At 34.2% G+C, this 16,778-nt stretch overlaps 1 protein-coding gene across 1 annotated transcript in view; it reads right to left on the bottom strand.

Moving 5' to 3' along the window:
• The window catches only part of PPP1R42 (protein phosphatase 1, regulatory subunit 42), a 20,590-nt gene extending 5,127 nt beyond the window's left edge, over window positions 1-15,463 (bottom strand). Inside the window, exons 1-7 of the mRNA XM_010082329.1 lie at window positions 15,299-15,463; window positions 12,886-13,052; window positions 12,311-12,449; window positions 9,868-9,984; window positions 3,830-3,947; window positions 2,436-2,564; window positions 1,481-1,635 (exon numbers count right to left, since the gene is read on the bottom strand). Coding sequence (XP_010080631.1) covers window positions 1,481-1,635; window positions 2,436-2,564; window positions 3,830-3,947; window positions 9,868-9,984; window positions 12,311-12,449; window positions 12,886-13,052; window positions 15,299-15,427 — 954 coding nt within the window. The 5' untranslated portion in view covers window positions 15,428-15,463. The remainder of the gene's footprint in view (window positions 1-1,480; window positions 1,636-2,435; window positions 2,565-3,829; window positions 3,948-9,867; window positions 9,985-12,310; window positions 12,450-12,885; window positions 13,053-15,298) is intronic.
• Between the last annotated feature and the right edge of the window lie 1,315 nt (window positions 15,464-16,778).

Here is a 16,778-nt window from a genome sequence, read left to right as displayed (position 1 = left end):
AAAGAGGAAACATCTGTTGGAATAATTTACTTGACTGACGCAGAGGATAGGATTAAAATTCACTCATTTATTTGGTCTGATGCTGAATTTCAATTAAACAATACAGGTATTTGTTCAGTTTGACAAAATTTCCTCACTTTACGTGTGGGTACATTTATGCATAACCCTAATTACTGGATCTGGCAAGGGAATACTGTGATTTGTCATTATTTTGTATCTGCATATACTCTGAGAATGAATATTTCTATGTTTTGAGTTATTTTTTCCCCCCAAAAAAAAAACATTTTAAAGAATTCACAAACCTTTAACTAATTCCCAAGACTCTTTGGTTTCATTGAACTCCACTAGTAACAAGATTAACATATGTCTCAAGATCAGTGATTACACGTGAAATTGTAACATAAAGCAACCTTCAGCATGCAAGATAAAAGTTTCACTTACAAGTTTTTTGAAGATAATAAATGCATGTCATCTGACTGTATTTTTAATCAAACAAATAATCAGTAGAAACAAAACCAATGGAATGGACAGTGGCAGGTTGTCAAGAATAAAATAGTATTAAATGTTCCTCAATTAAATTTTCAAACCTACTAATAAATTCTGACTTGAATGTAAAATAAAACACTACATTTAGTAATTTAGTTACAGAAGAATACCTGTGTCAGCTGAATTTATATATTTATTTTATCTACAGCATTGCATAAATTATTAATTTTTTGTTGGTCAGTACAGCTGATAAATAATAAAAGTGAGGTTAAAAGTAGCGTTAAAAATCTGGAAGGAGTGATTTTAGGTCCCAAATACTGAACAAAACTATTACTGCAGGCAAAACTGTAAAAACTGTAAGTCCCGAACAGCAAATCCCTATGAGCAGATTTTATTTCCACAAACAGTTGCACTACAGTTAACAAGGCTGCTTATGTGAGTAAGGAATATGTACACTAAACTCTGAATTGTTTAAATTCATCTAATGTCTAAATGTCTGCAAGGCACACACATCAGATTTTCTTTCTTGATTATCTTGATGGTCTTGAGCTGATGCTACAGGAAAATGCTAATCAAGTATATAATACACTGGAACATGTCTATTAGAATTAAGCTATAACGATGAAAAGTGATTATTTCTCTTTCTGCATATAATTGCCTGGATGGGATCAACCTTCACTAATGCTATCAACACTAACTGTACTTCCAAGAATGGATTTTGATTTTATTTTATCTTTGTGGAAGATTACAATCAAATGCATGTGACAGAAACTAGTAACACTGGAGTAAAGTTATTACTATTAGCTAATCTGAAACTGAAATCTATTATCCTGTCTTTCAAAGAAATAAAGACAACAAATATAACATGGTAAAAAACACTGAAACTGATTTCAGATTAAATTCTATGTACGAGTGCTCGTTTTCCAACTGATTCAGTCAGAACTGTACAACTAATAACCAACAGAAGTAAGAGGAAGATGCCTGAGGAACATACCTGAGTTTTTGCCTGACTTATTTTTTTTCCCCGGATTCTTGGCAGAGGTTTTCTTTTAACTTTGTGCATCTCAGACAAAACTAAAAAATTTGATTTTTCTTTCACAGATGAACTGTAGTGAAAGGGAAGAATAGGATAAGGTGTTTCAAAGTCAGCTGCAAAAAAAAAGAAAAAAGGATTAATTCAATATCCCAAGTCAAACCGTACCTATTTTTATATTCAGTATGATTGATCACAGGTTCCAATATATCTTGTTATAGAAAACAGTATAACAAGCCTTAGGGTAAAATGCCTCTAATTTGATAACTGAGAATGGAAAACTTTGATTGAAATTACAGAAAGTGCTGCAAGGAATGATGAAGGTGAATATTAAAGCAGGTATTCCCATTCAGGTAGAGTTATTTGAAAGGGAGTAAATTCAATTACATAGCACTTCCTTACATCAGTAGTTATTCAGGAGACAGAATATTACTTTCAGAATCATTGTCATCCACAGATGGCTTCCAAACACTGAGCAGACTGCAGCTTTCTTGGGGCTGAGGCTGACAGGCTGAGTGCTTTTCACATCATGTCTTCAAAAATAACTGATCTTCATGAGATTTCATGAACTAACAATTTGAGATAGTACGGCTATGAAGAACATGCTCTCTCCCCCAAGGTACATATCACAGTTTAACTTCGAAAGCAACAGTGTAACTGCCCCCAGTTGTATTTTATAAATATGGTCAATCAAATAATTTTGAGTAATTTGAAGTCTAATGTCTGTTTCCAAATCCTGCAAGATGGCAAGACATGCTAAAATTAACTTTTATATTGGAAAAGTTCCATTTCTACTGCTGTGTTTTGGTCTTACCACCAGTACAAGTTTGATTCCTATTACATGTATTGTTAACTGCTCTTTTATTGTTTCTATAATATTGCAAATAATCATGAAGTAATTGATTAGTTTGCTTACAAAAATGTAGATAGGTTGCATGTTCATTTGTCATTCTGTCTTTGTTTTTTCTCCTGGCAGCTTTGGAGGCTTTCCAATTCATCAAGAACTGTCTTTCCATTTCTTTAATTTCTTTCCCATCAAGAGATTCTGTCAAAGAGAAGACAATATTTTCTGTGATACACCAAGTTAACTAAAAGGCTGTACAAAGCTGTACGTAATGTGTACTGGTTCTATATTTGCTCTCTTCAAATCTTTTTTGCTCTTTTTAGTCTTTTGGTAAAAAAAATACCCAATACAGATTGATATTCATATTTTAATAAGTTGCAAGGGTGAGCTGACACATCTTAATTACAAAAGAAAGCATCAATTATTTTTATAACTTTCAAGATGCATTCACATTCAGTTAACATGCAACACCTTAGAGAAAGTTCTGAAGAAAAGCTATGCTCTTACACAAGATATATATAGATGCAGAAGTTCAGGTTAAGAGAGAAAAACTGCACGTCCTAGCAGTCAAGGAATCCTACAGATCATGAAGAAAGACAGATTTGGCTCTTTAAGAATAACTTTACTCACTTAGGTGCCATTAAGCTTATGCTCTTCCTTGGTTGTATCTGCATTTTTACATCACACCAAATGAAATACTTAATTTGGCCACAAATTTAGGTTGCATTAGAACTGACCTAAGGCACTGTTATTTTCATTGTGCAGATAGGCTTTCTCTTTTTCTTAATGGCCAATATTTTGTACTCTCAGAAAAAAGAAAAACAAGTTCTGTAATTAAAACTTTTGAGATAACTGCCACCTTTACCCAAAAAAGTAAAAAATTAGATGAAATTTTTTTACTTGTTTCTACAGTATGAATACTTGCCTATAGAAGACTACGTTTCTTCCTTTTATGCTAAAATTATCTCAAAATAATAATGTAAAATGCATGACAGTAAGGTCAAGGTTAACAAATACATTAATGACGTAAGTGTAAACTGCTTTTAAAGACAAACCTTATCTACAACTGAAACTGTACAACTCAAACACCTAAGCAACTATGGGAAGCTGACAGGGGAGTAGACTAAACATACCTCTGAAAATCAGTTTCACAACATCTGGAGTATGAACACAAAAAACTCGTATTATCTTATAACAATCTCACCGATCTATTACATCTATTAGTAAAACAAATGATTAAAACTAATAGCAAAAGCTAAGCAACACTGTGCAGTTGGCTACATAAGCAACTTTAGCTACATTACCTGTAGATAAATTAAAAAATTACCATTTGACATAAATACCTATGACAATAATTGTGTTTACTTACATAGTGCTATTCAAGAACAACTAATGTATCAGCTAATTTCTAAGCCAGTGAGGGTTATGCGTGGTGTTTGGGGCTGGCTATTGGTTTTATTTTTTACCTAAAGTTCGTGACTGTACTATAATCCGGTCCCTGTACTTTGGTTTGTGGCAGATGGGGTTTCCTGTAAGATCCATTCTGCATAGCTTTGTCCATTTCTGTAATACAACCTCCAAATCCTGCAATTTATACAAGAAGAGAACACTATGATTATTTTTCCCTTTGCAGAATAAAATTCAATAGTAATGCAATTCGTTTAGTCAGGCCCAAATCCTTCAGGCAGAAATAATTTCAGTGAGACTATTCATGTATTAATATACACGTTAATAATGTGCATTTTCAAATAGGGTGATGCGTAGCATTCCCAGAATATATCATAATTGCACAGATGAAATGGTGATGGAGTTGGAAAACTGCATTTTTAAAGGTACAGTAATGCCAGCTATGGAAAATTACCACTACAATCCCACTAAAGTGCCTAAAGTTGAGGAATTATCAGACAAATAATTTGTATGATATGTAATGTCTGTTAATGCAGCAGGTAAAGGGAGGTGATTCTCCCCCTCTACTCCACTTTCATGAGACCCCACCTGCAGTACTGCATCCAGCTCTGGGGCCTACAACATAAGAAGGACATGGACCTGTTGGAGTGAGTCCAGAGGGGGGCCATGAAGCTGATAGGAGGGCTGGAGCACCTCTCCTATGAGGACAAGCTGAGAGAGTTGGGGCTGTTCAGCCAGGAGAAGGCTCTGAGGAGACCTTTTTTTGGCCTTTCAGTATTTAAATGGGCTTTTAAGAAAGATGGGGACAGACTTTTTAGCAGGGCCTGTTGCAATAGGACAAGGGGCAATGGTTTAAAACTAAGAGACAGTAGATTTAGAATAGATACAAGGAAGAAGTTTTTTACAATGACAGTGGTGAGACACTGGAACAGGTTGCCCAGAGAGGTGGTAGATGCCATGCCACGAAACATTCAAGGCCAGGTTGAATGGTGCTTTGAGCAACCTGGTCTAGTGGAGGGTGTCCCTGCCCATGGCAGGGGGTTGGAACTAGATGATCTTTAAAGGTCCCTTCAACCCAAACCATTCTATGATTCTGTGATTATATGATCCCCATGGTCACCAGAGCCCTTAGAGTATCAGTGACTGAGTAGATCTTGAAAAATTTGTGGAAGAATAAATACTTCACAGAGAAAGAGCAGACTCTAAAAAGTATTTTACAGGAGAAACAGTAATTCCCCCCCTCCTACATAACTGTGGGTGGTCAGTTACAGTATTGGCCCAAATACTGAAATTTTTGAAATATACCTTTCTCTGTCTGGTTACCCAAGGGCAGTATGACCTAGATAAAACTTCTTCTGTCTTTTAAATACAATAAATTAAAGTTAAAAGGATGTAAAACTTAGCAGATTGGTCCTTTCTACTCAGAGACCCTACTTTCTGAAATACTTTCTTTTCAAAATTTCCCTTAACTGTCACTCTTGATAGGCTTCCTTACATGTGTGAAAAGCTTAAGCAGGGATTTAAAACAATCTATATGAATACAATAGGAGAGAGAATGTTCCACATTTGTAATAATTTGGAAAAAGTCTACTAATCATTATGTGACAGATTCTAAACTGTAAAGTCTCTAGAATTTTGTAGCTTGATGCTAATGAACTACCTAGCAATGTAGGTATCCCTTAGCTCCTTCAAATTTAGAAAATCACCTGGGTAATGCAAGCAAGAATTCCAGTTTTGTGGGCTCTACTCCCTCGGTAGAAAATCATCCTGGGAATATTCTATGGGTTATATAACACATGTTTAGAAAAATCACATGGAAGAGGAAGTGGCAGCACAGCCTCACACCCCCTAACCATATCATTTTTTGTATATCATTTATGACGGTGATATAATCTATTGTTACCCAGTGATGAGAATATATTTTCAGAAAAAAGAGGGCAAAAGTCTGGTTCTGTGAGGAGCAAGCAAGACTGATAAAACAATGCAAGCAACTCTGAGGACCAGTCCATGTCAAGAAATGTTGATAAATCTCATAATGTTACACAGCAAAGCTTTATCAGAATGTATCAGAATAGCAACATGATAACCCCCACAGTTTAGGTGCTAACACTTAATCACAATCACAACAATGTAGGTGAAAAATATTTTAGGCTAGGCTTGTTAAAAAAGGAATAGCATTTAGCAAGTGTATTTATTTATTCTTACCTGCATATTCAGGCATTGTCATTGAAATATTTAATGTGTTCTAGATTTCACTAGAAATAATTTTTTCAAGTAATAATTTTGCAACACAAAATTGCCTATTACTGAAATAAAATGTATACAGTTTAACTTTGATGAATGTATACAAAGAGTCCTGTGGATTTTTGTTAGCTGTTACTTGATAAATGACCCAGAACATGCTTACTCCAGTGTATGTTTATCTAAGAGCACACTAATCCTCTGCTGAAATATGATTACCCTTTCGATACGCTCTAGTTGTTCATTGCCTTCCTGTCTCTAATAAAGTGCTTTCACTTCCCAGCTTTTCAATAAGCTGTACTAAAGGGACCAGACACTCTTCTGGGCAGTCTCCATTTGATAAATGATCATGTCACGCTATCACTTTGAGGTCTGCTACAAAATACTGATGAGCAAATTATATTCCATCTGTGGGGGGAGAAGGGGGAAGGGCAAGTGCCTTAGTAGGCAGCTGTAGTGCTGGCAATAACATTCTTACCAATTAACGATGGTCATTTAAGAATTGGTATTTGACCAGTATGCTCCAGTTTTTATCGGAAACGTCTAGTCCAACTGCCCTAACTACATCTACAGACAGCAATTTGTCACCATTTTGACTACCTGTCATAATCTATTTGAGAAAATCTATAATTTTTCTCTTGTTCCTGACTGAATTTTGAAGCGAATGAATTCATCTTTTGTGATATCCTCTTGTCATAATCAATACTGGGCAGAGGTTGAATAAATTAAAGATTTAGGAAATAAAGATTTCTATAGGTATTTCTAGCTACATTTTAGTTATCTATCCAAATACTCAAGTCATAAACTTCCCAAAACTAATGTAATAAATAAATAAAGAAATAAAATCCTGACTTTTTGTAAAAAGGAATAGTTGTGGGTTTTTTTAATAGAAAATTTTTTTTTAAATTCACTCAGTATTCCAACCCAAATATACTGCAGCCTAGAAGTCCTTGTGAACCTGACTAAAGTAAACCAGAAGCTTGATAGGATAAATAAGTGAAGTAACAAGCAATAGAAAACAAAGAAAAGCCAATTCTATTAAAATTGATTATATTCTTGATAACTAGCCTAAGACTTTTTTTTACATGTGGTAGCTAGTCATAGTAAGTTATTTTGCATGAACTGAGAAAAATTACTTAATTTTGTTCTGTCTACTGTTCAGACTGCATTATATAAACTTAAGTCATGTGAGACAAGGTCACATGCCTTGATGTCTGTTAATTATGCTAACAGTGCTCTGAATTAGCCAGAACCTTAAGTACTTGAATTTACTAGCCCTAATTTTCAACTACGCTGAAATCAATGTGGCATTGTTGAAAAGCATGGGTTTTTATAATAATGTGAAAAAACAGAGATAAATGTTTGATATAAAATAATTGTACTAATTATACAAAAGGGAGAAAAGTCTACATGAGAAGAATGTATTTCATGCATTTCTTATGCCTTTCACATTTCTCTCTTTTGCACATATTCTTTTTTCCTGCTGCCATCAACCTCTGCTACACAGATCACTGCTGTTGACCTGCCCTGCTAAGACCTGGATGGCACCTCTACAAGAAACATACTCAAAACTTCCCTCAACTATTTTTTTAAACAGTTAGTGGATGTAGTGGATGTATAAAATTGTTCTCCTGCTAGATGTTCATTATAAGTTAAAGCCTCTTAAGTAGAGCTAAAACTGACTTTTTTTTTTTTTTAAATATACAAAATAATTTGCATGGCCTACTGCTTTTTCCGCCTTTTTTTTAAAAAAAAATTTCAGTAAGAATTTATATTAGTGGTAAGTAGAGCCTACTAAAATGTAATCTCTAAAGCACAGTAATTGTAGCTGGAAAGTTGGATATCCAGCTGTATCACACTATATGTTAGACACATTCAATATAGTAATTAATTTTATAGGTCTGCAAGGATATGGATATAAATACCCTATCTGCTTCATATTCTCAAAACTTGGAGATTGTTTAGAAAACAGAGGACGGTCACTTTCAAAATTTACCTGAACTTGACCCAAGTGTAACTGACAGCAGCAGCAGCTAATTCGAATGCTAACCACATAACTTTTTGACAGCTGTGACCATGTAACATGGAAATCTAAATGTCTAGTTGTTTTGGGTAAATATTAACTCTGGTCTTCCTGACATTTAATAATGATTAAATAATATACACATAGTTACTGAGTAATACAGTCTTTTTGTGTTCTCCTTATTCTGTTTCAATAGATGCTGTTTTTTCCTCTGAGATACTAAAAATGCTGTTTCTGAACTGGCATCCTCATTCGTAAAAATAATTGGTTCTTTGGCTGAGACAATCTTTTAAGATTATCACAACTTAATTATTTTGTATTTATAAGAAAGAAAACAGACAATAAAAAAAAAAGACTGTAGTATGTTTTATTTAGAAAAGGAACCCTTTTCAAAAGGGAAGCTTTCGAGAGACTACCTGTTTAAAAAACTTGTTATTTATGTAACCAACACATTCAGTATGGTTTTAATTACCCAGCAAAAGCCTACATGAATTGTATTTTGATATTAATTCAATCACAACTTCCAGCCAGAAGCACAGCTTGAAATACAATACAGGAATAATTGTCTAGTAAAAAAGAAACGCATCATTCAACATTTTTTACTACTAAAATGTACGAAGAGTCCAAACAACATATATTGACCAAGAAAATTGCTAGATTATGCACACAAAGTACTGGAATCTCCTCATTAGGAGATCATGCCAAATTTAATGTAAAAAATATTAAGTGTTCTAAGAATAAGAATAGTTATTTTAACAATTACTAACCAATGAAAGTTAACTTTTCTAAATAAATAGAATGTATGTTCAAACCAGTAATGAAAGAGTTTATTTTAATCAAGGCTTTGTCTTGGTCATTTTGGGTTATGATTTAAGCCAATTAATTTCAGTATTTATTAATAAAAATATAAATTTCAAAAAGCAGAACACTAATGTGTATGGTTTACAGTAAATGAAAACAGTGTTTATTAAGCAATTTATAAAGTTTGCTCTGTGCCTCCACTGTGCAATGATGGTGTCAGCATACTGCTCAACTGAAATTTGATATTCAGTTACTAGCATGATACCAAAATTATTTTTTTTAACTGCTCTTTATGTCAAGAAGTAGAAGACATCGTAACTTATAAAAATAATGAGAAGTGACAAGGCCAATACTCCTGTTCATTTGAAAAGATAAGCTGGAAATTTTAAGCCTAGAGTATTCTCTTTGAACCACATTCACTACTGCAAAAGGAAGAACATAAATATTTTCATTTGTTTTAGCTACTACTGTGGAAGTTAGAGCTCTTAATTATGAAGACAAGTCTTTCCTTAGAAGAAATTAATGAAGGAAAGTCAATGTTTACTTTCAAAAAGCTGCATAATCAGCTAGATGATCTGATATCCAGGAAGCAGCTTTTATTTAAGTTAAAATAGATTATTAAAAAAATTGAATATGGTAAAATATTGCAAGTTAATTAGCAAACAATGGCCACATAATCTTTGCAAATTAAGCCACTGAAAATTACGCAGATGGCCAAAACATACTCACTCTACATTTCGGACATAATATATTATAGTTATAGCTTCCATGCATTTACTACTCGGTTGATAGATGCATCCACAATTGCCACTTTACATAGGATTACAGGACATTTGGACATCCTAGATAAACAGTTCTCCATTTTTAATCTCAATGAAATTTTTGGATGAGAAAATACAGTATGCTTGGAAAGTCTGAGGTTCAGTAACTGTAGAAGTAATGATTGCTTTTACTCATCTATTTAGTGATAAAGATGAATTTGACAAATTTCTTATTACCCACACTAAAAAGAACAAATATTTATTTTAATACCTTCATATGTTGAAGTTGATTGTCAGCTGCTCTAAAACAAGAAAGATTTTCCAAAACTGCCAGCTCTTCTAACTCATCAATGTTGTTATTGCTGATATTCAACACAGACAAAGATTTCTGGAGGAAGAAAAGCAGAAAAAGAAAATTATTTTTTCATGTCATGCATTGATCAAGTTTTAAATTCTTACGGAAAATTCTCTTAAAGGAAGAACAAGCATATGAAGCAGAAACATACAAATAAAACATACCTCACACATTGTTTTATGTTGGCTTTGCATCTTGTCCTAAAATGCTGTTTATTTTGGTTCTGAAGTCAAACTAAAGTAAGATTATTTCTCAATTATTTAATGAACTCTTAGTAAATACAGAATTTTTGGTTTTCTCTAAATATGTTCAATACTTTACAGCGTTCTTTAAGTGCTACTAACTCTACATTTGAAGTGTGAAAGAGACATAGAAATTGACTGCCTTTTCCAAGGTTACACATGAACTGGATAGAGCTGAAATCTGTATCTGATACCCACGTAGTCTCATTTAATAGCCAGACTATGCTGGTTTTCTTTCAGGCTTGATCTTACAAACTTCTTGGTATAAATACCTCCGTGCCTCACATCTTCTTTGGAATCCTAGTGAGTCACATAATGCACTATGCCGTTTGTAACAGACAATAAGTTAGAGAGATCTTTACAATCTAGATAAAAATTAAAAGTGTTTCAGGAAATAATGTAGTTTCACGTAAAAGGAACAAGCTTATATCTCCAGAAGATGAAAAAGGACACCTAATCCAGTGACTTTAGAATTATACTAGATATGGGACTTACTAGCAGCTAGAAAATGTCTATTTCAGCAGTGTATATAGGAAATGTAACCCCCTTCTAAAATCTGACCAGGATCTACACTGCAGGCAGAAATTACCAGTATAATCCTGACACACACAGTACATAAACTTAATCTCCTCAGTCAAAAGATTCATTATATTGTCATCATCAAAACATTTGCTCATGGCACACAGGGAGCTATACAGCCCCATGTTTTTGGCTCTTACATCTTTGACAGCATTAAGAGCCAGAAACAGACAGAAAAAGATGAAGTAAGAAGTGACGTCTTAAAGAGGTACCAAACACTTTGTACTCAAAGGATAAAAACGGAATGTTTTTACATGTAGCTTCCACAAAGATGTTACATGGTCAAGAGTACAAAGTGTTTCTTACAAAATCAAACCAAACCCACACCAAAAGACCTTAAATAAAAGCCACAAAGAACAAAATGCTGGTGACTTTAGGCCAGGATGCTGAAAAGCACTGAGGTATATGAGTTATCATCCTGGGAAGATTATAGCTGTATAACCTCCCTCTACTTTAATTATTTCTCCAATATAGAAGGAACAAAGTAAAAGTGCTCCCACAGGAAAGGCTCATTTCTACTAAAGGAAAATGGCTACACATGTCTTGGATTACTTAATCTCAAAACAGAAAGAATTGGAGCTAGGTCAAATGTTTATGATATACACATGAACAAAAGAACTCACTTTTCAGGGGGTTCTTCATCTTCACAAAAAGAGCTTGTCAAGCCCTGACTACACTCTGGGAGATACAGCAAGATTCATTTTTCAGTATAGACATCCATTATTAAATAAAGTCTATTTTTTTAACAACTTCAACAATTTATTTGATGTTTACTAAGCAATTAACATGTTGAAAAACTTCAAAAGCTGACTTTCCTGAAATCTTGACATCCACAGAAAAATTGCAGAACCAAAACCGAATGCTTCTGATTGTGTTGTTCTTAATATCCAGACAAAAACTGTTTGCATCTTTTTTTTTGCCATTGTGTTCTCTAGAGAAATACTAGAAGCAGCAAATAAGCAAATACAACAATCAAATCAGAGAAATACCAACAAACCAATTCACTACAAACTAAGTAAACTAGGGTACCTAACAGTGACAAATTCCTACCTTTTTTTTTAGTTTATTCACATTCTGTTGGTATAGGGCATCCACACATTTCCTTACTTCCTCTCTCTATTCTCATTTCCTTCCTTTATAGGAAAATAAATGAAGAAGTAGAATCTGCTGGACCCCTTGCTTATATAAGAATTGGGATGGGAGTCCTTTGGTAGAATTTGAAAGAATGTCACCAATTGGCAGAAAAGGAAAACGCACAGTGATCAAGTCCTAATAATTTCTGTCAAAAATACTGATCTACTGATTAACAGCATATTGAAATTCTCAAAATGTACCTTATAGGAAAATAAATGAAGAAGTAGAATCTGCTGGACCCCTTGCTTATATAAGAATTGGGATGGGAGTCCTTTGGTAGAATTTGAAAGAATGTCACCAATTGGCAGAAAAGGAAAACGCACAGTGATCAAGTCCTAATAATTTCTGTCAAAAATACTGATCTACTGATTAACAGCACATTGAAATTCTCAAAATGTACTTACTGCCAGGGATCTAAGAGATCTTGGATCAAACAGAAGCTTTTCACCAAGAGGGAGATGTTGACTTTCAATATGTAGCTCCCTTATTTCTTCTATTTTATCCAAACCCTCTACTACAGTGATACAGTTGCCTCCCAAATACCTGCAAAATAGAACACAAAATAGATTTTATATCCTTTGATGGCAAAAGCAAACACAAGGCCTCAATATATTAAAAAACCCCAAAACTATAATTAAGTAATACCTAGAAATTATAATAGAAAAAGTAAAGAACCTAGCATGTGAGTAGAACATACAGCTAAGAGATCCAAGATTTTTTTAGAGGTTTCATATATTGCTATTATTATTATTAAATGGTTGAAAAAATAAAATAATTTAAATGCAAATAAAAACATTAAGATGATGTGTCATTACTTGTACCATAGAACACTTAATCCAAAAAATCATAAGCAATTACTTTTATTTTAAAATCAAAATCTAAGAGCTGAAAGGACCTTAATGGCTGCATATTTTTTTTTATTTCTTAATGTAATTATTATTCTTTTACTAGTAAAATACATACATTATTTTCAACTTACAGTTTTTCAAGTTTTTTCAGCGATGAGATATTTTCTATACATGAAATACAGTTGTTCTGAAGGTAGAGGTGCGTTATATTTGAAGCAAAGTCCAAGTTCTGGATTTGACTGATTTGGTTATCATATAAATATAGAACTCTAAGATTTTTACACAAAGAGAGGTCACCCTGAAATAAACAATAACAAATTAATGCTACGTAGAGTTCACTCACTGCCTCCTTCTGGAAGGTGTTGATTGTTTTTATATTTAAGTCCAACTGAAATAGTCTATTCTATTAAGTTCTGTGGCATGATTTTTACATTTTAATCTTTAACAATCACTTTTAACAACGATTTTTTTCTAGAAAAACTGAGTTAGTATCAGTAATCACCTCCTGCAGAGATTTAAGACTGAAATCTATCATTACTATTCTGCCGTACAGAAGGTGAGGACTACAGTCATCATCAGCAGGTACATCGCATCCTGTGTGACTTCATTCCCTTCTGTGCCTTCATCAGGTGGATTTCAGAAAAGCACAATTGCTAGTGGAGTTGTCTCCATCAGACCTCAGTGATGTAATGGAAACCAGTTCCTGACAAAAGAATACTGATTAATATAAAAACTTGCAGTTCAATGTATTTTAATGCACTTCCAAGTCTAAGATTCCACTCAAATGTCAAGTTTCTTTGAATATATTCTTAAATAACTAAAAGGTCACAAGTTCTAATGAGAGTTTCTGTAAAACTTCTCCATGGCATCTGATGAACCAGTCCTAATCAATTGGACTGATCAAATTAGTACCTTGCTATGACTGTGCATGTTCTTAGGCGTGGCCTGAATAAACCCATTTTCTTGCATGAAGCTGTTCAAATACAACAAGCTGTTTAATCTTCTTGACCAAAATCACACTTTTAAAGGAGAAATAAATCATACACAACAATACAGTTTTTCAGGGTTCAGCAATTTCAAAATATGCTCAGTATCTTGAGGGGATTAAAATTAACTCATGACTTACTGAAACCTGTATAAATTTCCTATTATTAAAGTCAAAGGAAAGAGGACTGAGTTAAGCTTGCAAATTCAGTCTTTGAAAATGAAAAGGTCATGGATTATTTTTTAAATGGATAAGCCCCGGGGAACAATTTTAAAAAAAATGTAGATTTTGACCTGACTAATTTGAAAAAGCCACTATACCATTCCAAATTTGTTAACCTCATTTGGCTTATATCCTGTTCCTGAACTCCCCTTTCCTTTCTCAGATTTCCGTTTGAAATCTAAGGAATAAATCAGATAGATTGAAAGGACTGTGCTGCGAGTTAACAACTCTTTGTAAAATTCCTCCAAGACTAGAAAAAATATGGCATTAATGAGAATAAAACAAGTGTTGCACTTAATAGAACGTAATATCATTAATACTTCCTTTAAAACAAAAAAAAAAATCTGATCTGCAAACCTACTAGTTCCTCACATCTTCTTCTATTCCACACTTTACATTTTCATAAAGGTAAGCATCAGTAAATACAAGTCTTTAAATAAAAAACCAAACTGCTGCTGAAAATATGAACTATATGAGCACTATAGCTAGATTTCAATAGGGCCAGAGCACTGCTGTCAAAGCCCTACACCTACTGATTCAAGGGCAACAGCCTGTCTATATTCTGTAGGAAAAGTGCCAGGTCTAAATGATTAATTTGAAATATTCTCTTTCTTAAGTGGCTAAAGAGGTAAACAAGTGGAGTTATCATTTCCATTCTGGCGACTTCCTTAAAACTCCTTTACAATGTAACAACTGTAGGAAATCATCAAAATAGCAAATGGTGTTGATTTTATTTTGAGATGCAGATTTCTATTATAGTTCTGTGAAATACTGCAAAAACACTTCAACACTTCAGTTCATTTCTCTTGTGTAATTGCTTACATGGATTTTCTATTTTAATTAATTAATTGCAAAAATAGTTAGTGTACAGATAATATCTTTCTTGTATGCTACACCAATGATATATATTTCCAGTTACAGGTAAGTAAAATACTTCATTTGCTACATAAAGAAAAACGTGTCAGGTTGACTGTAAGAAACCCTGCAGACTGTTGGAGTTACATTTATGCACGCTGAGGTTTTATATGAAAAGTTACAGCTGAAAGATTATTTTCACATTTCAAATGCACACACATTTAAAATCCATTTAAACACTATTACATACAAGCAGTGTTCCACACGATAACAGCAGTGAATCCTGAAGCATGTTTCCAAACAGATGTATTATTAAGGCTTAGTTGCTAATCAATATAAATGTTAAAACATAATATAGCTGTTATAAAACAGAAACTTGGCTTTGCTTGTTTGTCTCCACAATTATGAACAACTCATCAGAACAGTAGCTACAAAACATTTGAGTAGTCAGGTTAAAAAGAATAAAGAAAAAGAAATCTTACAATTGCATCTATATTTTTATCTGATAAATTCAGATGAATTATTTTTCGCAGATACTGTGCAAAGTCCTCTTCATTGCGACTCCTGTGACTGATGCTTTTAGCAATTAGGTCCACTGTTAGTTGAACCATAATTCTGTAACAGGCCAAACTGCTCTGCCACTTCTTTTCATAGTGTATTCCATGTGCTCTTGTAAGTAGTTTAATAAAATGCCTCAAAAACAAAAAAGAAAGTGTTATACTGCTTGTACCCAGATGTTCAACAAAGCTTACATGCATACTTCAAATCTGATATTTCCCTACCAATTCCCTGTTTTCTTAGTGACACATTTATGTATAGTCTTTGCTACTTATCAAAACCTACCCCATTCATGTTGTCATTTTTCTAAACTTTTACCGTATTCACCTTCAAAATATATTGTTATATTAGCTTTGTTTTTTCAGTGTGCTTAAGAGGGCTGTACGCTAGTCTTCATCTTCTTTATACAGAAATATGAGCTCAACGGTCCATAGCAGAAGTAATTCTCACACATAACTAATTAATGGCAGCTCATAACCTAATTCTTCATTAGAAAATACATGACTCTCTATATCAGGTTTCACAGGCTGTGAGAAGTGGCATAAAGCTACAGCACTCCACACATCTGCACAGCCCTTCTGTCACGCACACAACTGCGTGTGCATTTGTTATGCACAGCGAAAGACTCTTGAGTTTTTTGCACTGAGGCGTACTGTAGAGGGTCTCACAACAATATCAACTTTTTATTTTTTAACCTCTGGCCATTGTTTCAAGTGAGCTTATAAATTGGGGAAGGGAAGAAGGCGAGACACGTATTTTGAACCTGATGTGTACATGGTCTGGGGATAAAAATACTCTAACAAATGTACCTTAACAACACAGAATAGAAAGGTTGCTTTTTTAGCCCACATCAGTGTATCAAACCAATTGAGGAGACAGCGAAAAGCACCCCACTACTAAATCTCATGCAGCCACATAAACCAAGGCATGGAGAATCCTCCTTGTTAGCATTACGGGTAAGAGAAACTGAGGAAAAGCGAAGACTGAAACTGTAGAGACAGAGGAAACTTCCTTACTTACTAAGCAGGGCTGAAGCTCTGTAGTTCCCCCTTATCCATGTGGGTTTAGGTTTTTTCTTTTTTTTTAAAAAGGTGGGGGAAGAAATAAAGCCGAAAGGACATTATTTTTTCTTACCGAGAAGTGTGCGTTTTTTTTGCTTTTTACACCAAAAAACCCCAAACCTTTCGGAGCCTTTTCTTAGATCTTCTTCCAAAAACAAGCATCAACAGCAGCGGAAAAGCCAGGCTGCCAGCGGGGGCCTTTCCGTGAGGCACCTCTCTCTCGATCCCCGCTTCTACAGCCCTGGGATCTGACTGTCGTCCCCGTTCCGTCCCCGTGCCCCCACCGCCCACCCAGCAGGCGGCTTGACGACGGCAGGGACCAACTGCCAGCCACCACAACCCG

The sequence above is a fragment of the Pterocles gutturalis genome, unplaced genomic scaffold (genome assembly GCF_000699245.1).
Source record: "Pterocles gutturalis isolate BGI_N339 unplaced genomic scaffold, ASM69924v1 scaffold25594, whole genome shotgun sequence".
Lineage (NCBI taxonomy): Eukaryota > Metazoa > Chordata > Aves > Pterocliformes > Pteroclidae > Pterocles > Pterocles gutturalis.
Note: the sequence above shows the minus strand (reverse complement) of the source record. Positions and strands in the feature narration are given on the sequence as shown.